This window comes from Staurois parvus, unplaced genomic scaffold, assembly GCF_062004578.1.
Source record: "Staurois parvus isolate SC_StPar_1 unplaced genomic scaffold, SC_StPar_1.0 ptg000316l, whole genome shotgun sequence".
NCBI classification, from domain to species: domain Eukaryota; kingdom Metazoa; phylum Chordata; class Amphibia; order Anura; family Ranidae; genus Staurois; species Staurois parvus.
The window spans coordinates 852121-872646 of record NW_028318112.1 but is presented as its reverse complement, the minus strand read 5'-3'; the positions used below and the strand labels follow the sequence as shown (position 1 = coordinate 872646).

Sequence of the window (20526 nt, the reverse complement as noted above, 5' to 3'; positions counted from 1 at the left end):
TATCTCTCCTCACCTGCCGCTGTTACGTCTATTGCATAACCCATTATTCCCTCCGGGTAGGGATAATCCTAGACAGTTTGCCTGGTGACAGGCGCATGGTTTTTATGATGTTCACTCACTCCTATCTCCCACTAGAATAATTACCTTTGATGCTCTGCGCTCTTCTTATAACATCCCTCTCCAAGAACATTTTGGGAACATTTTGGTTATCTTCAACTTCGTCACTTTATTAATACACTAATACGTACGCATCCGGGACCTTATCGTCTGTCCCCCTTTAAAAGCCAGTGCAGACATAGACCTCATGCCCCGGGTTTGATCTCCTTGATTTATTCTTCCATTATATCTTATAGACCCCCTCCGGTTCGCTCCTATCATCAGCGTTGGCAGTCTGAATTAGGGGGGACCTTGGATCAACAGGACTGGCAGAACATGACCCAAACATTATCTAAATGTTCTAGGAATGTCATTATCCTTGATAATGCCTACAAAATTATATACCGATGGTATTATACGCCTGCTCGTCTAGCTAGTTTTATCCCTACATATTCCCCGGTCTGTTTTCGGGGATGCCAACAATTGGGTACCATGGCTCACATCTGGTGGACTTGCCCTAAAGTAAGCAGATTATGGATTAGGGTGTATGCCCTCCTCCGCACTATCCTTCACACAGACATTAAGCGTAACCCGTATGAACGCTTCTATTTAAACCACTGGAGGGCCTTCTCCATTCTGAACGGCAGCTGGCATCACACTTATTTATGGCAACTAAATTGACAATTGCGAGGGTTTGGAAAACTCCTGTCCTTAGTTTTGAGGCTGTCAAAAACCGGATGAACTTCATAATGGTTAATGAAAAACTGACGGCCATATTGTTGGATATCAAACAGAAAATGCTATACCATAAGTCCTCAAAAACTATGTGCAGTCCAAACCCTATAAGTCCAATCTTTAAATCAAATTCTTCTCGTGTTCAAAGAACCTTTCAAAAAATTCCTCCGATAATGTACCTCAAAAAGAAAAAATATTCATATAGTGCATTATCTTTTTTTATAACAAAATAAATAATAGTGACTTTATACAAGTGAATACCCAATCACATAAATAATCCGTGAAAAAAGTGAACAAAGTGTTGGCATCCATCTTCATGGAGCAGCACAAACCCTGAGGAAAGCAGACGCCAAAATTGTACACTGAGCTACGGACACATTGCAAACAGGCAGGTGGAGACCTGGAGGGGATACAAGGAGGAATAGACCTATGGAGGTGAGAAGGGAAAATCCATCCATCCATCCTTATACCACCATAAGAAACTACACACTGGAGAGACATCAGGTGGATAATTAGTAAATTGCAGTGTGGAACCATCTAGGAAGGAGTTCAGGAGCAACAGTATTTGCATCTGTCCCTGTAGAACAAACAGCTATTTCAGCCTATATTAAGTAGGCAAATAAGGAGGTAAGCGCATAATAGAGGAACAATTATCCTGAAGCCGTCCAATGTGTTGGAACAAATCCATATATTAATATTGGAGAACTATTTATTTAAATATCATTTTGGACACTTGTTGATGGGATATAATGTTTTCGTTTTATTTGATTGGATAATTATATTGTTTTGGTCATTAATATACTTGCATATATTTAGGTTAATTATATAGATTATTTTTGGATTTATAATCACAAGTTTAGGATTTATTAATTTAAGAATATAAGATATTTTTGGTACACTAATATATATATATATATATTTTAGTACACTAATTAATTAGCAAGGGAGCGCTGCACTATTGTTTGAATATATAGAGTCATTTACACTATTTATGAGTTGGTGTAGGGTGCTAGCGAACCTATTTGTATATATATATAAAAATTATTTTTTTTTTTTGGTTGTGTATAACACTTTTGAATTTCACCATATTAGCTCACAAGTAATTTTGGCACTTTATTGAACAATATGAGAGAACTCCACACAACCAAGAGTGTAAACCCAAACTGAGAAAGAGAAGGGAGAAGAAAAAGAAAAAAAAAAGGGGGGGGGAAGCCAGTGGTAAGGATAGAGAAGAGAGAGAAGAGAGGGGATTGGGAGCCAAGAACAGCAGAAAGCAGAATCAAGGTGGCTCCCCACCTGTATCCCACCGGAGCGACCAAATCAGAGATTTTAAACATCAATTTATCAAAATCAGAGGAGCCGAGTCTTGAAAAAGAGTTTCCATTCACTTGAAGGATAAAGGAAATAGGCTACTTGGGAGAAAAATTAACTCATTCAATAAAAGGCCTACATATGTCAAGGAATGGACTCAGCACTGGTGGTGGGACTCGCCTGCCGTGTGGGCTGCAGTACCAGAGCTGACCAGCGGGTGCTCTCAGCACTGGTGGTGGGACTCACCTGCCGTGTGGGCTGCAGTACCAGAGCTGACCAGTGGGTGCTCTTAGCAGCTAGAAGCTCACAATCAGCCAAACCTGGGGCTCATTGCAGAAAGGTGTATATAAGGCATGACCAGGCCTGTGCTCTGGGCCTTGGTGTATGTTTTCCCATGAGCCTCTGTACCTGGTATCCTGTGTTCCTGCTTCGTTGCTGACCCGGCTTGATTCTGACCTCTGCTGACCGTCTCCTGTTGAACCCCTGGCTTGCCTGACCATCCTTCTGCCTGATCCCCTGTACCGCGCTGTCCGTGAGTTACTGAACCCGGCTTGTGACCTTGACCATTCTCTGCCTGCTCCTTTTGGTACCTTGCTGCCCGCACGTTGCTGACTTGGCCCGTCTGACCACGCTAACTACTCTGCCATCCATCCATCCTGCACGGATCCAGCCGTACCTGCACATACCTCTGGCGGACCCCTCTACCACTAGCAGGTGTACTCAGGGGCAGCGACCTGGTTCCTGTCTGCTCCAAGTCCATCCCCACCATCAGGGGCCCTGGTGAATAAGCAGACTGGGACTTAGACTCCGCGCCCTGGGGAATCCTGTCCTGGGGACCACTAGAGGTACCACCAAACGGTCATTACAGAACCCTACGGCCGGCCTGACTGTTCCACCTCTCCAGCCCTGACTACGCCTGTGTTCCTGCACCTCCTAAGATTAGTGGAAGGTTGGTTTGCTCACTGTGCGTTTATATATATATATATATCTGGAAGGTTGGTTTGCTCACTGTGCGTTTATATATATATCTGGGTGGCTAATAATAAACTGTATTATACTGTACCTGAAACCTGCGTTTCCCTGTGTCAGTCCACGCCTTTCTGGTCATTCCTAGATTCCTGACAACATAAGGCAAACTATATCCCGTTAATAAACTAAATAAAGGATGAACTGAGGAGACTGTCAAAAGGTGGAGCTTCCTGGATAGGTCGTATACATTTGTTAAAGATGGTGATAGTGCCAAAAGTTCTGTATACGTTTCATATGCTACCAGTACACCGTCCACAATCATTCTTTGGGATAATTAAGAAGATGATACTCAAGTTTATTTGGGCAAATAAAAAACTGAGAATTAGTTATGAGGTATTGTGTAGGGCAAAAGGGAATGGAGGCCTGGGTATACCCAATATGAAGAAATACTATTTAGCGATGATACTATCACATATAATAGATTGGACATTAAATGCACAAGGGAAACGTTGGGTGAACATGGAAGGGATCTTGAGTAGGGCACAGTTAGGGAAGATGGTGTGGGTACCACATAATTTTTGCACATTAGATGTGAATATTAGTTCCCTGACAGCTGTTTAAATGTTTGGGATAGGTTGTATAAGCAAAAAAGAGGGACATATAACTCACTTACAGTCGCCCCTGGGGGGAACGGAGTATTTCATCCCAGGGAAAAATAGCACTGACCCTCGGCACCACCTGTTCCACCTTCAGTGGGGCCTGGGTTGGAGATACAAGAGAGGCTGACCTCATCAATTCAGACTTCTATCAGGTATGTGACAACAGGGCTGATCCTGCTAACTGCATTTTTGGGGACACTATACAAAAGGAGGCACTAGTGTAGTTCTGTACGTGATCAATATCTTGTAATGGTGGTAATCAGCGACCTATAGAATGAGTGCGATAGTGTGCAGGCAATCGAACGCTAGAAGCTCCATAGAAAAAACAGTGCTGTGGTGGTAGCAATATAAGGCTACGTTCACACTAGCATTGTGTGCAGGCGGCAGAGAGGCGTTTTGGGAAGCGTTTTTGCCTCTGCCAATTCTGCACATTACAGCACATGGTGCTGTTCTAAGGGGAGCGTTTGCATCGCGTCATGTTGCATCGCAGCAAAACGGACGCCTCTGGTCGAGTCAGGAGGCGTTAAAGCCTCCTATTCTCATCTATGGTGCCGCTCTGCAACGCCGCGGTTGCGACACGGTTGTGGAGCGTTTGCAGAGCGGTAACACCACTCAAACTGCATTATAGGTGTTTGTGGGGTGTTATTAGCGCTCGGCAAACGCCTAGCAACCACCGCTAAACCGCGCATGCGGCGTTTGCGGAGCGTTTGCCAAGCGTTAAACGATCCGCAAACGCCGGACCAACGCTTGCCAAACACTATAGAGGCGTTTGGCAAGCGTTGGTAAAACAGCCAAGTGTGAACGAGCCCTTAAAACCCCACTATGTGGAGTACCTTTATTGGAATAAGCAATGGAACATAAAAACACTTGAGCCTGTGGAGGTACTCCCCCTAGTGGGGTTTTTATATTACTACCACCACAGCACTGTTTTTTCTATGGAGCTTCTGGATTCATCTGATGGTAACAGCAGCAGTGATAACTCTCCTGAGTAATGCACCATTTACTGTGATCCTTACGGTACTGGGCCTCCTCTTGCACTTCAGAATATTGGATTTACCAATCTAACTCTAGCTGACTATGGCTGGGTGGGGCGCTTACTGACCCTGACGTTATCTGATGTCGCTAGTGGCAGGAATACAGTGATCAGTGAAACATTTTATATACTGATACTGTGCTAATGGCATTGGCTGGGTGATGGGGCAATCAAAGGGTTAATAGGGGCGATTAAATGGTTAAATGTGCTAATCTAATGTGTGTGTGTGTGTGTGTGTGTGTAAAATGTAGTGCTTTTACTCTGTGCCGTGTTTTCTCTTCTCTCCCTGGACCGACAGGTCGGGGGGCAGCGGGGGGCACAGGTGCGTTCACACCCCAAAATAGGCAATAGTGACGCAAGATTACATCGCTTTGCCAAGAGCTGCTGCTTGCCTGTAAAATGCGGGTAAGCGATTGGCAAGTAGTTAAAAAAAAAAACCTCTTAAAATAAAAAAAAAAAACTCTCAATATGGTATTTTTTAAATACTTTGATCAGAATAGTACAATGTTACACTAGTAACATTGTACTACTGTGGGGGAGATCAGGGATTTTTTTTTTTTTTACACTTTGCTTTGCAGGAGAAATAAAGATCATTTCTCCTGCAATGTAAAGCTTGCTGTCATGAACTTAGCTCATTTACGAACTGTCATAAATGAGTCAAGTTTTGACAGGATCAGAATAGTGATCTGTGATTGGCTGGAGCTCATCACATGGTACAGGGTGCTGTGATGGTCCCATGTATCATGTGACAGCTGTGGGCCAAATCACAGCTCACTAGGAAGAGGAGCAGAGCTGTTATGAATGAGATTAATTCATAACAGCTTTGCCTACATTGGATCATGTGATCGCATAGCAACCACATATTCACAGGGCTCTTCATTCCGCTGTGTCTGCTGGGAACAGCAGTCACGAGGGGGGAGCGCCCCTGTGTTGTGTTTGGGGTGGAATTACACCCCAAAATACATTCTGCTACTTCTACTGAGCAGCCACATACAGGAGCTTGAAATCCAATGGACATTTTGAAAGCCTGGAGGTAACTTCCTCATTTCACTTCTTCATTACCCTTCATTACCCATCACAGTTTTGGAGGCCCTAAAATGCCAGGATAGCAATAAACACCCCCCCCCCCATGACCTCTTTTTGTAAAATTGACACCCCAAGGAATTTAAAAAGAGGCATGGTGAGTATTTTGCAGGTCTCATTTTTTCTCACAAGGTTTTGAAAAATAAATAAAAAATATGTTTTTGTTTTCTTTCTTCATTTCCAAAAACTTGTGGCAACAAACTAGATCTGATACTATAATCACCATGCTTCTCATCAAATTACTTTGGGTGTCTATTTTCCAAAAAGGGGTCATTTGGGAGGGTTTCCTACTATTCTGGCATTTCAGGGCCTCCGAAACTGTGATAGGTAGTCAGGAAGTGTAATAAGGAAATAAAGCCCTTTAAAAGCCTGAAGGTACTTTTTGGATTTTGGTGTCCTGTACGGGGCTAGACTGCCAAAAAGTCTTTCATATGTGGTATCCCCATACCTGGGAGAAGTGGCAGAATGTATTTTAGGCAGTAATTCCTCATATACTCATGGCATGTGTGAGCAATATATCATTTAACCTCCCTGGCGGTATTCCCGAGTGTAGCTCGGGATAAAGTTTCAGTACCACAAGCGGTAACCCGAGCTACACTCGGGCTTACCATGCGGCGCTGCTCCACGATCCCTCAATCACTTACCTTGTCCTGCGCTCCCACGATGTCCCTCCTGCAGTGTCCCCGGCAATGTAATCCGGCGGATGCCGGCATCTGTCATCTGGGTTCCATCCTCTGTGAGCGTCGGGACGTACGGGGGACGGAACAGCAGGAAATTTGAAAATGACAAAAAGTGACATTCACTAAAATCACATAGTATAACATTACTGTATCAAACCATTTCACATACATTTTGTCCCTAGTGCTTTGCCCTGCCTAAATTTTTACTGTTCTTTCTGCCTGGAAACGGAGAAACGTCCATGGCGTCCAAAAAGCGTCCCTTTAGGTCAAAAGCAGTTTTAGACCAGCTAGAGAACAGCGATAGTAAATCAGAACCACTTGCAGAATTGAGTGATAATGATTCGTGGGGAAATTCGTCATCAAACACTGAAAACGATTTTGCGACTTTGCTCAATGATTTGCGAACTTGGCGCTATATTTCAAATTTCAGTGTTTTTGGTTTGATTATATTATAGAATTAAATGTATTATTATTATAATTATAATTTATGATTTCGTGTTTCAAGTTTTATCCTACCTGGGATGTTTACTAGACTCTTGTTCGGACAGATTTCAGTGAGTTATTCCTAAAAATTACAGGCCTACAATAAAAAAAATACATATTTCCATGCAAAAAAATGTACCGCTTTGAGCACAGAAATATGGAGATAATCAGACCGCTAGGGAGGTTAAGTAACAACTTTGTGTAAGAAAAACATTTTTCTTTTCATTTTCCAAAAACTTGTAAAAAAATAAATTCTTCTATTTACTCAACATGCCTCTTAGCAAATAGTTTGGGGTATCTACTTTCCAAATAGGGATAATTTTTTTTGAGGGGGGGCATTAGAAGTTCATGCCACATATCACTCACTCTTCTAACCACCTGAACACCAAGCCTTTTCTGATACTTTTTGTTCACATGAAAAAATATCTGTATTTTTTTACTACCCCCAAACATTATATATTTTTTAAAGCAGACACTTCAGTGAATAAAATGGTCGGTGATGTAATTTTTTATGTCACATAGTACCCGTGCAGTGATTTTTCAAACTGTTTTTACTCTTAATGCACAAAAACAAAATATATTTGCCAATTGTTTGGTAAAATAGAAAAGATAATGGTATTTTGAGTAAATAGATACCAAACATAACATGCTTGAAAACTGCACACATCCTGTGCAATAGCGACAAACTGCATACATTTTTAATATCCATAGGCAACACTTTAAAAGCCTTTACAGGCTATAAGTTTAGATTTACACAAGAGGTCTAATGCTAAAATTACTGCCCTTGATCTGATGTTCGCGGCGATACCTCACAGGCATGGTGCAACCGCTGTTTATAAGAAAAAGTTATTAGCTGACAAGAGCAGGCCTGCAAGAAAAGATGGTATATTATGAATCCTATGCGGAGTAAATATTCACTATTAACTTCTTCAGCCCCAGCCACTGCATTAATACGTTTGCAGGGCTGCACGGCTGCACAAAACCGCGTTTTAAAACGTGGTTTTTGGAAAACAGGTAGGGGGAGCACGCGAGGTGCGCGCCCGCCCTACCTGTCCTGCGGGTGTCAGCAGCGGGTCTCCGCCGCCGGGTCACCGGTTTCCCCACGATTAGCGGTGATTGCTGACAGAGCAGGGCTGCATTGTTTATACACAGCCCTGCTATCTGTCAGTTGCCTGTCAGCTCTTGACAAGCTGAAGAGGGAGAGAAGAGTTTCTCTCTCTCGATCAGCCTGTCCCCGTCCAGCACACACCCCCGCCCCCTAGTAAAACACTCCCCTCACACAGTTAACACTAAAAATGTTAACCCCTTCCTCCCCAGTGCCATTAGTACAGTGTCAGTGGGGTTTTTTAGCAGAGACATGTCGCAGAATGCATTTTGGATGAAATTTGTGACAAAATTAGATTTTTAATTTTTTTTACTGGACATGTTTTATAGCAAAAAGTCCAAAATATTGTTTTTTTCTCTCAAAATTGTCAGCCTTTTTTTTTATAGCGCAAAAAATTAAAAACGCACAGGCGATCAAATACCACGGAAAGAAAGCTCTATTTGTTGGAAAAAAGGATGTAAATTTAATTTGGGTGCAGTGTTGCATGACCGCACAATTGTCAGTTAAAGTAACGCAGCGCCGTAACACAAACCTCTTCTGTAACCGCTTCCTGACCACCCTACAGCAGAAATACTGCTACTGGATTGCGCCTGGGTTCAGTACTGCTGCAGCTACATTTGCAGCTTCTTGCCTAGTTTGTGCCCTACACAACCCTGGCAGAATGGTAGTAAAACCCCAAAGGCACTCACCAAAACCTGAGCGCCCCTTCCAACGCATCCAGATCGATTACATCTCGTTACCAAAGAGTGGGCCGTACGAATACACCTTGGTTTGTGTAGATATGTTTTCAGGCTGTCCTGAGGCGTGTCCCGTTACGTGTGCCAACGCTAGTACCACGGCGAAGAAAATCCTGTCTGAGGTTGTGTGCCACTGGGGTCTACCCGGAAATGCCAGAATAGTACGAATTCCCCCCCCCCCCCCAAAAAAAATGACCCCTTTTTGGAAAATAGGCACTCCAAGGAATTTGATAAGAAGCATGGTGAGTATTTTTCAGATCTCATTTGTTGCCACAAATTTTTGGAAAATGAAGAAAGAAAACAAAAACATTTTTTTCTTTTCTTTTTTTATATTTCAAAACCTTGTGAGAAAAAATGAGATCTGCAAAATGCTCACCATGTCTCTTTTTAAATTCCTTGGTTTGTCCAGTTTCCAAAGAGGGGTCATTTGGGGAGGGGGTTAGTGCTATCCTGGCATTTTAGGGCCTTAAAAACTGCGATAGGTAGTGAGGAAGTGAAATGAAGAAGTTATGCACCTTCAGGCTTTCAAAGTGGTTGTTGGATTCCAGGCTCCTGTATGTGGCTAGGCTCCCAAAAAGTCTCACACAAGTGGTATTCCCATACTTGGTAGATGTAGTAGAATGTATTTTGGGGTACTATTCCACATATACCCATTTGGGGGTGTTTGCACTGCCCTGGTATTTTAGCACCTCAAGAAATGTGATAAGCAGTCAAAAATTAAAAGCTGTGTAAATTCCAGTATCTATACCATAGTTTGTTCACAAAAACCAATTAATATGCAGTTATTGGGATTTTATTTACCAGAAAAAAAGTACATACATTTGTTTTGGTACAGCATTGCATGACCGCACAATTACCAGTTGAAATAGCAGTGCCGAACAGCAAAAATGGCCTGGTCATGAAGGGGGGGTAAATCCTCTGGAGGCACAAAAAAAAACCCAGAGGTGATACCACCAAAAGAAATCTCTATTTGTGCGAAAAAAAGGACATAAATTTCATTTATTTACAGTATTGTATGACAGCGCAGTTGTCAGTTAAACTAGCGCAACGCCGTATAGCAAAAAATTATGTAAATTCCAATATCTATACCACCTTTTGTAGATGCTAATTCACACGAACCAATTAATATACATTTATTGGGATTTTTTTACCAAAGACATGTAGCAGAATACATTTTGGCCTAAATTTATGACTACCTTTGAGTTTACTATATATAAGTAGCAAAAGAGGGGGGATAATAGTGTCTACATGCAGTGTCTTGAATTGCAGGAGTGTGTGCTGGGGCTGAACACTGAGGTCTGTGGCATCCTCATTGGTGTAACATGCTCTTTTTAGTTCACTAGTGGAAGCAGAGTTCTTAAGCAGCGAAACAGGAACAGGAATAGCAATCTAGAGAATTCCGTTTTAAACTATTTAGGAAATAAGGTATATTTTCTTACCTGAGGTATAAAAGTAGGAATTTCAGACAAGTTTTTGTAAGTGCAGGTCACAAAATTTCTTAAGTTGTCACAAACACAAACCTGAGGGCAACGATTACAAGCCATTGGAATTGCAAAGCAGAGCACAAGCACATAATGAAGGGCAACCATAGTAAAACAGAGCCTAAAAACAAAAAACATACAAACAGAAATGAATTCTTATATAAACAAATATACCAAAATGTATAAATAAATATTGAGATACAAAACAATATTTGTCAATAAATATGAGCTGACCTACAGGGGTTGGACAAAAAAATGGAAACACTACATGATTTCCAGGTGTGAAAGTTATGACATGTTTTGCATTGAAAGTAACAGTGATGTAACACTATTTTGCTTCTGCTGTATGAAGAGACACCTAGCTAACAGGTGGGAAGCTTCACTTTCCTTATTCACTGCGTGTGTTGCTAGTAATACAGAGTTGTGTCTGAACACACTGAGCTTCAACGAGGGCAAATGGTTGGTGCCCGCTTAGCTGGTGCCTCTATGACTGAAGTTGCCGCGTCACGAGGTACAGTATCAAAGGTTAGGATGACATATACAGTTTCTGGGAAAATTTAACTTTCTTTGAAACAGTGTTGGCCCTGCTACTCCACGAGGAATCCAAAATGGCTCAAGTTTGGTCACCTCAATCCTTCGTTCCCTTCCACTCAGACCCCATCAGCGGATGAAATTGGGGACTGACAGCAGCACCATGCAATGGCTGAGGAGTGTGCACAGCTACCAGAGGAGGAGACAAGTAACACGGGATCAGGAGGATAGGGCACCGTAGATCAGCTAGGGGTGACTTATCTATATGGTGAATCTCCTCAAAGCCTTGCCTCTATCACCCGGCTCTGGACCAGGTGAACTTTCTTCCAGCTGCCCAAACTCTGGTACAGTTGGCTGATAACCAAGTCTAGGTCCCTCTCATCGCAACATCATTCCTGCTCAAAATCAGAGACAAGTAAAGCTAGGATACATGGCCCCAGAGTAGAATCCCACTCTGTGCCTAGCTCATCTAAACCTCAGCGGGTGCCACGTTCATGAGCTTCTGGTGTGATATGCCCTCTAGTCCCATTATGATTGTGGCAACTGATCCAGCTCCCTCACCTAGTTCATTGTCCTTCCAGTGCCTGGAATGTAACATGGGACACTCCTCCATCTGGTGGGCATGCCCCAGGCATACTCCATATCACTCTTTCAACCCTGCGGACTTGTCAAGGACATCTCGCCATTGTATCCTATGGTTGTCATCCTCACATGCACAATCATGCTCCTCTCTCTGGGAAAATTTGCTACCTAGAAAGAATGCCTTCAGTCTATTCCAACTAAAGAGGACATTCAGCAACTTGTACATGATATTAAAATAAGCCTCTTGCACTAAAATCAAGGTCCTCCAAGATGACTTTTAACATCTTGATAACAGAGTGGAGAGTGTAGAGGAAGAGCTTTAATCTGCTAAATTAGAGTTCTACCTAGTACAAACCCAACTGGTGGACAACCACCATATCCTTGGGAACATGCAGTGACACTTGGAGGACAAGGATAACAGAAGCCTGAGAAACAACATTAGAGTATGTGGCCTCCCTGAAACTACCAATGCTAAAGATGTAAAGAACACCCTGCAGACACTCTTTAATGATTTGTTGGGAGAAGTTCCATCTCACAACATTGAAATTGACAGAGCTCACAGGGGCCTGAGGCATACTGGTCCCCCATCAAAGCCAAGGGATGTTTATGCAGAATTATTGTTAAGTCCTCAAAGAGGACATCATAAAGAGGGCTTGCTCAGTCAGCACTGTGTCGTATCACAAGACCCCCGTGCAGCTGTTTCCTAATTTACCATGGATCACTCTCCAGAAATGCAAGCTTTTACAACCCCTTCTTTTCACATTACATGATGCCAGAATTCTGTATAGATGGGGTTATCCTTAGCACACATACTTGTTAAAACACCTAGTTAGGCACATTTAACCCTGATTGCCCCCCCCCACCTCTTCCTCTTAGTGTACAGATTTTTACACTGATCACTGTATTAGTGTCACAGGTGACATCAGATAGCATTAGCATCCCCCCATATAATGTCAGATTTCCCACTACACTATATCCTCCACATTTAACCCCTTGCCAGTAACACTATCAGTGTCACAATATAACAGCCACTACTAGGATCAGTATCTTTGATCATATCAAGAACAGCCCCAGACACCTGCCAGTACCTGAGTTTAATCCCTCTACCCCCCCCCCCCCCCCCACCAACAAGTGCAATGTCAGTATATCACTGCCACTTCTGGTAAACAAAACTGCAGGGTTAGAAAGATGAGGCCTGATCTCTGTAAGCACTAGCATGTAAATTGTATTTGTCATGGTTCAAGCAGTCCCTGACAGCCTGGAGCTCTTTTTCCCATGATTCGCAGTAGGTACCTATAAATTTAGTGGCCAAAATGTCCAAAGAAAGGTACACTAGTTAAGAAGCCTACAGGATTCTGAGTATGTCAGATGAAAGCAAACGGAAGTCCTCACTGACAAAATCAGGCTCAGAATATGAACCTGTAGAGAGCAGCTGCACTCCGTCAGGGAGCTCAAATGATGGAGAAGAGGTCCCTGATAGGGTCAGGTGTACCCAAGCCCATGCTTATGTTGCTAAAAATGCATGATGATTCTCATATTCATATGTAGCAAAGTGCCAGTACTAGCGCTACACTACCTTTCGGTGATCTGGTGAGCACCTGCGTCCTAGTACATCCTAGTATATCCTGGCCTTTTACAACCCAGCACTGCAATACCACTTGGTGACATGGTGAGTCCCATAAGTGCAGTCCAAGCAGGTGAGGTGGATAGCATTTGTGGCATCCAGCAGCCAATAGGAATTTGAACACAGGCCTTTAGTGCCTATAATGTCCTTCCAGCTGTGCTTGCGAATCCTAATTAGCAGCCCACAGATTCAGCAGCACATGTTATCCACCCATTCACAGCCCAACCCTGGAATTCAGGTGGAAATAGAAAATTTAACAATTCCGGATCAGTGTTTTGCCGCCAACCAAAATTTGCACCTTGCCAGACCATTGAAATGGAAACGTATCAATGTTTGAGTTTAAAAAGTTTTTGGGCCTAACCCTTAACATGGGCATTACAAACATAATGAATTGTGGCCATATCGGTCCACAGACCCAATTCATAATATGCCTGTGTTCTCTGCTGCAATGGCTAGGCAGAGATATGAGAATATAATGCGTTTCAGGTATTTCAACAACAATGCACTCTGTCATCCTCACGTAAGCTCTGAACATTATCAGCTCCAAAAAATTTGGCCTCTCGTAAATCAGCTTTCCCAGAAATTTGCAGATGTGTATACACCCCAGCAAAACAGCTACATAGATGATAAATTTTTCTGGCCGTCTTGCATTCAAGCAGTATCTCCTCAGCAAGTGTATCAGATCTGGGGTCAAAATGTATAAGCTCCGTGAGAGGTTTTTAGAATTTATGAGGCAAAAGATAGTCATTTGGAGCCCCCTCTGATGTCCAGACTACATAGGAGCAGTGGCAAGATAGCATGGGACTTGGTGTCACCCTTTTTCTTTATGGGGTAACATTGGTACATGGACAACTACTATGCAAGCGTACCACTTTTTAGACACTTATTTGATCATGGAATTGGCTGTTGTGGTACAATGCAAACTAATCGTCTGGGTTTCCCCCAACAGCTTGTAAACCCCTGACTTAGAAAAGGGGAGAAAGCTTGCTTGCGCAATGAAGAACTTCTCGTAGTGAAGTGAAATGACAAATGGGAGGTTTTCGTCCTGTCTTCCATCCACGCGGACATGGCAGTCCACACTTGCATGGCATCTGGTGTTACTGAGAAGCCCACAAATATAACCTTAATTTGGGAGGGGTGGACTTCAATGACCAGATGATGAATCCGTATGTACTTTCCCACAAAGCTAAATGCTGGTACAAAAAAACTGTCTGTATATTTATTTAAATTGGCTCTGCACAACGCTTTTGTGCTTTACAAAGCAACTGGAGAAAGAGGATCCTTCCCAAAATTTCAGGAAGAGATCATCACGGCAGAAGATGCAATGGTTCAAAGCTCAAATTCAGATGTGAGGCTGCATGAGAGGCATATTCCTGATATCCTCCCTGGTACCCCGATCCAAAAGTCACCCCAAAACAGATGTCGTGTTTTAGCAGATGTGAAATTAGGTGTGACACCCATTATTTTTGGCCCTCCTGTCCTGGCCAACCTGGTCTTCTGCTTCAAGGACTGCTTCTGTCACTATCATTACTTTAGGGTACAGCACAGCACAGTCCAGGGTATATAATTAACACACAAGGGTTTCGAAATAAGATAGTCAGGAAACTATCGCATTTTGAGAGACCCTAAAACCACAGACTGGAAATTTATGGTTGAGTTACAAAGAAAGTTACAAAAGTAAATGAAGAAATAAAAAAAAAAGTAAAAAGTAAAAAAAAAAAAAAAGTTGTTGTTTTATTGAGTTAATGTTAAATTGTTACTGTGTGTTATTGTTAACTGTTTGCTTTTTATTTATTTTATTTATTTATTTCAGGTACTTATATAGCGCCATCAATTTACACAGCGCTTTACATATATATTGTACATTCACATCAGTCCCTAACCCTCAAGGAGTGTACAATCTAAGGTCCCTAACTCACATTCATACATACACATACTTTTTAGGAACACTCTGAGCTCATTTTTGGGCTTGCCTGTATTTTGCTTGCTGGACCTTTGACTAAGTGGACATTTAATAAGTGGAGTTAAAAAAACGGAGTTGAAAACAGGAGTCTACTAACCTGTAAGTGACAACTGAGATTTCCTGTTAATATTGTAACTGGGATAATGTGTGCTAGCAGGGAGGAAGGTTATGTGCAGTGCACAGTGTGCCGCATGCATGCAGCAATAGAGCAACAGCTCCAGGATGGATACTGCTGTGACAGATGTGAGCGGGTTGCCCTTCTGGAAACTCATGTTAGAGATCTGGAGGAGCAAATTGCAACACTGGGCAGAACCGACAACCTTGAAAAAGGGGTCTTCTGCTCTCTGAGCAGGTAGCGAATGGGATTGATGTGGAGGGCGGAGGGGCTAATCAGGATTATCAGGTAGGAAGATGGGTTACTGTAATGAGAGGGAGCGGTAGAGGCTCACAGAAAAGGAAGGCTGGCCCAGGGTTTGTACACCCAAACAGATTTGCCAAGTTGGGTGAAGATGTGGGAGTGGCAAGCTCAGGGGTAACAGCCCTGGATGTCACTGCTATCCTTAACAGACAGGAGGGCAGACCATCTGGGAGGGGTGGTGAGGGTAGTGCAGGAAGGCCTGGACAGCTGGTGGTAGTAGGGGATTCTATAATCAGAAGGACTGATAGAATAATTTGTTGCCAGGATCGCCTCAACCGAATGGTTTGCGGTCTCCCTGGTGCCAAGGTTCGGCATGTGGTGGACTTGGTTGATAAATTACTGAGAGGAGCTGGGCATGACCCAGCTGTCTTGGTTCATGTTGGAACCAATGACAGGATACATGGAAGGTGGAGGCTCCTTAAGAGTCAATTTAAAGAACTTAGCTGCAAGTTGAAAGGAAGGACCTCCAAGGTGATATTCTCTTAAATATTACCTGTGCCATGTCCAACTCAGGAAAGACGGGGAGATTAGAGAACTCAATGAATGGCTGAAGACCTGGTGTAAGAGGGAAGGATTTGGGTTTCTAGAGCACAGGGCTGGCTTTTCATTGGGGTGCAACCTATATGCTAGAAATGGTTTGCACCTAAATGGAAGGGGGTCTGCTGTGCTAGGAGAGAGGTTTGTGGGAAGGCTGGAGGAGTATTTAAACTAGGATCAAGGGGGGGAGGGAGAATTAGATTATAACGAGGTAGACAGATCAAACAGGGGTCTGTACTTATTGGTGGGTGGAATGGGGAAAGGCTATGGCAAAAAAGAAAGTTCTCATGTTACAAACAACCAGTGGAATTGGTACCACTTGTATGAAAATAAAAAATATGCAAAATACGCGTGAACAAGGTGTCAATGGATTAAAGTGTTTGTTCACCAATGCCAGAAGTCTGCCAAGCAAAATACGTGAGTTGGAAGCTTTGGTGCATGAAGAGAACTATGATTTAATTGAAAAAATAAATATTGGTGCAGCGCTAGAATAAAATGGAAATGACCAATTCTTATCTTATAAATGCATGTATGGAATAAATGCGTTACGCATACATTATGTAATAAACATCAATATTCACAGTAATAATCTTGAAGTGAATGAGTAAATTAAAATGTGTGGACCGGATCCTTGTGGATTTTTGGCAAACAGTAAAGTATGGGGAGTCTTGGTGCTTTTGGGCACAAGAACTCTTTTTCCTTTTTAGTAATAACATTGTGCATATATCCCTTATTGATAATGTTCTTAAGCAATTTTTTATAACTAGGTAAGGGATCTTTAGGTAGCACGCCATATGTTTCCTGATCACTCAGTATATTTTGCACTTCCGCCACGTAGTCAGATTTGTTTAAGACTACGACCCCCCCGCCCTTGTCGGCTGGTCTGACAACCAGATCTTTGTTGTCTAAAAGGGTCTTAAGGCCGGTTTGAATATTCCTGGGATTGTAAGAACGTTTAAGTTTAAGAGCTTGTAGATCTTTTAAAACGGTTTCTTTAAAAACATTAAAATAAGAATTAGACTGCGGGGGGTTAAAAAGTGAGGCGTTTCGTATATTAGAATTAATCATACCATTGCTGATATGAGTTGTTGTAACAGGATTTTTCAAGAAATGCCTTTTTATTGAAATTTTTCTCACAAATTTGTGAATATCCACGTAGGTTTGGAATTTGTTGAGTCCAATAGTGGGGGCGTAGTTAAGTCCTTTATCCAGTACTTTCAATTCTTGTGGTGATTATTGTACGGTACTAAGGTTAAAGATTCCCTTGCCAATTATGTTTTTCTCTTCTTTGTTCCCAATAATTCTTTTTCCTCCTCTTCGTCCTCTATTCTTATACTTCTTTTCTTGCAGAATTTACTGCATTTGAAATAGTATAAATAATGCCGATTCAACCAGCATTACATCATGTAATCACAGTAAGCCCATATAGGTCATCAAGTTCAATTCGGTCTCGAACTATGGTACACAGCCGTCTGTACTGCTTTATTTTAAACTTAGGGAAAATGGCGCCCATGTGTGCGCAATACGAGCGCGTTCCGGCGTAATTTTTCCCTATGGCGCACGCATGTGTGCCATTACCCTAACTGTCATGGCGCACATATTATGTTTATAACAATCATGGTATATACAGTCAGGTCCATAAATATTGGGACATTGACACAATTCTAAAATTTTTGGCTCTATACACCACCACAATAGATTTGAAATCAAACGGATAAGATGTGCTTTAATTGCAGACTGTCAGCTTTAATTTGATGGTATTTACATCTAAATCAGGTGAACAGTGTAGGAATTACAACAGTTTGCATATGTGCCTCCCACTTGTTAAGGGACCAAAAGTAATGGGACAGAATGATAATCATAAATCAAACTTTCACTTTTTAATACTTAGTTGCAAATCCTTTTCAGTCAATTACAGCCTGAAGTCTGAAACGCATAGACATCACCAGACGCTGGGTTTCATCCCTGGTGATGCTCTGCCAGGCCTCTACTGCAACTGTCTTCAAATCCTGCTTGTTCTTGGGGCATTTTCCCTGCAGTTTTGTCTTCAGCAAGTGAAATGCATGCTCAATCGGATTCAGGTCAGGTGATTGACTTGGCCATTGCATAACATTCTGCTTCTTTCCCTTAAAAAACTCTTTGGTTGCTTTTGCAGTATGCTTTGGGTCATTGTCCATCTGCACTGTGAAGTGGCGTCCAATGAGTTCTGAAGCATTTGGCTGAATATGAGCAGATAATATTGCCCGAAACACTTCAGAATTCATCCTGCTGCTTTTGTCAGCAGTCACATCATCAATAAATACAAGAGAACCAGTTCCATTGGCAGCCATGCATGCCCACGCCATGACACTACCACCACCATGCTTCACTGATGAGGTGGTATGCTTAGGATCATGAGCAGTTCCTTTCCTTCTCCATACTCTTCTCTTCCCATCACTCTGGTACAAGTTGATCTTGGTCTCATCTGTCCATAGGATGTTGTTCCAGAACTGTGAAGGCTTTTTTAGATGTCGTTTGGCAAACTCTAATCTGGCCTTCCTATTTTTGAGGTTCACCAATGGTTTACATCTTGTGGTGAACCCTCTGTATTCACTCTGGCGAAGTGTTCTCTTGATTGTTGACTTTGACACACATACACCTACCTCCTGGAGAGTGTTCTTGATCTGGCCAACTGTTGTGAAGGGTGTTTTCTTCACTAGGAAAAGAATTCTTCGGTCATCCACCACAGTGGTTTTCTGTGGTCTTCCGGGTCTTTTGGTGTTGCTGAGCTCACCAGTGCGTTCCTTCTTTTTAAGAATGTTCCAAACAGTTGTTTTGGCCACGCCTAATGTTTTTGCTATCTCTGATGGGTTTGTTTTGTTTTTTCAGCCTAATGATGGCTTGCTTTACTGATAGTGACAGCTCTTTGGATCTCATCTTGAGAGTTGACAGCAACAGATTCCAAATGCAAATAGCACACTTGAAGTGAACTCTGGACCTTTTATCTGCTCATTGTAATTGGGAAAATGAGGGAATAACACACACCTGGCCATGGAACAGTTGAGAAGCCAATTGTCCCATTAGTTTTGGTCCCTTAACAAGTGGGAGGCACATATGCAAACTGTTGTAATTCCTACACCGTTCACCTGATTTAGATGTAAATACCCTCAAATTAAAGCCGCCAGTCTACAGTTAAAGCACATCTTGTTCATTTCATTTCAAATCCATTGTGGTGGTGTATAGAGCCAAAAATGTTAGAATTGTGTTGATGTCCCAATATTTATGGACCTGACTGTATAATAGCTCTGTATGACAGAATCAACTCCTGTTGTTCCGGGCTTTTTTTCATTCTATCACCAAGTTGTAAAGGGATGCTCCCACACAGCTCTTTGCACCATTTCCTTTACTTAGAACTACAGGAAAATGGCGCCCGCACATGTGCAGTATAGCATCTGTTCTGCAATTGATTTCTGTGACATTTGTCTATGGGAAAATGGTGCCCACTGGTTCGCGCATGCGCACTTGCGTTGAACTTCGGCAAAATGGCGCACGGTTGTTGTCTTTTGCGTTTTTGGCGCTTTTTTCAAATAGCTGTATTGAGACGTCAGGCTGCACACAGGTATACCCCTTTTGACAATGAACGCTGAGTTCAAAACGCGTTAAAGAGGAGCCCTTGCAAGCCGTTGACGTCAAGCCGTCGGATCATGGGGATCCGACGGCCACTTCATATTCCCAGCTGGTCAGTCATTTATGTGCATGGCTTATGCGATCATTATTGTGGCATTTTCATTCACACTGCAGTTTTTGTACATTCTTTTAATATAACTTTTAGTACTATTAATAAAGTATCTTCTAAATACTACACTATGGGATATCCCTAATTTTTGCTCTGCATTGAGCACCTTAAATCCCCTAGCACCACTTCCAGTGAGTGTCCCCGCACTCTGAAGAGTTTGAGTTACTAATACGGACCATCACACCTCAGCACCTTTAGGAAGACCATCTACCCCCAGGCTGCATACCTGATCACACCTGAGGGACCCGTGTATACCAGGAGAATATTATACAACGCGCTATCAGCGCATCTGGTAAGTGCGCACTCTGTATGATTAATACATCAACCTAAGGAGAAATAACACTCTGGGACTTTACAAAATCATTTGAAGATCGCACCAGATTTAAAGATATTTTGGACATTATATTACCACCATGCATGTCATGACCATGCGTTTTTCATAAATATTCACATTTTAATTTACTCGTTCACGTCAAGATTATTACTGTGAATATTGAGGTTTATTACATATTATATGCGTAACGCATTTATTCCATACATGCATTTATAAGATAAGAATTGGCCATTTCCATTTTATTCTAGCGCTGCACCAATATTTATTTTTTCTAGTTATCTGAAGGCATTTTGGTTTACCTTTTAGTGTGTTCAGCTGCTGATTTCATACATTTGTTTCTAGCACTCGCTTCATTATTCTATTATTTCATGATTTAATTGATATTGCTGA

General features: G+C 42.2%; 1 protein-coding gene across 10 annotated transcripts in view; it reads right to left on the bottom strand.

Annotated features, from left to right (window-relative positions):
* Window positions 1-20526, bottom strand: part of CHADL (chondroadherin like) — a 414651-nt gene that overhangs the window by 208803 nt on the left and 185322 nt on the right. For all 10 annotated transcript variants that reach the window (XM_089683622.1, XM_089683619.1, XM_089683624.1 and 7 more), the window contains one exon: window positions 10331-10493. In XM_089683622.1, the coding sequence (XP_089539748.1) occupies window positions 10331-10480 (150 nt within the window). In that variant the 5' untranslated portion in view covers window positions 10481-10493. The remainder of the gene's footprint in view (window positions 1-10330; window positions 10494-20526) is intronic.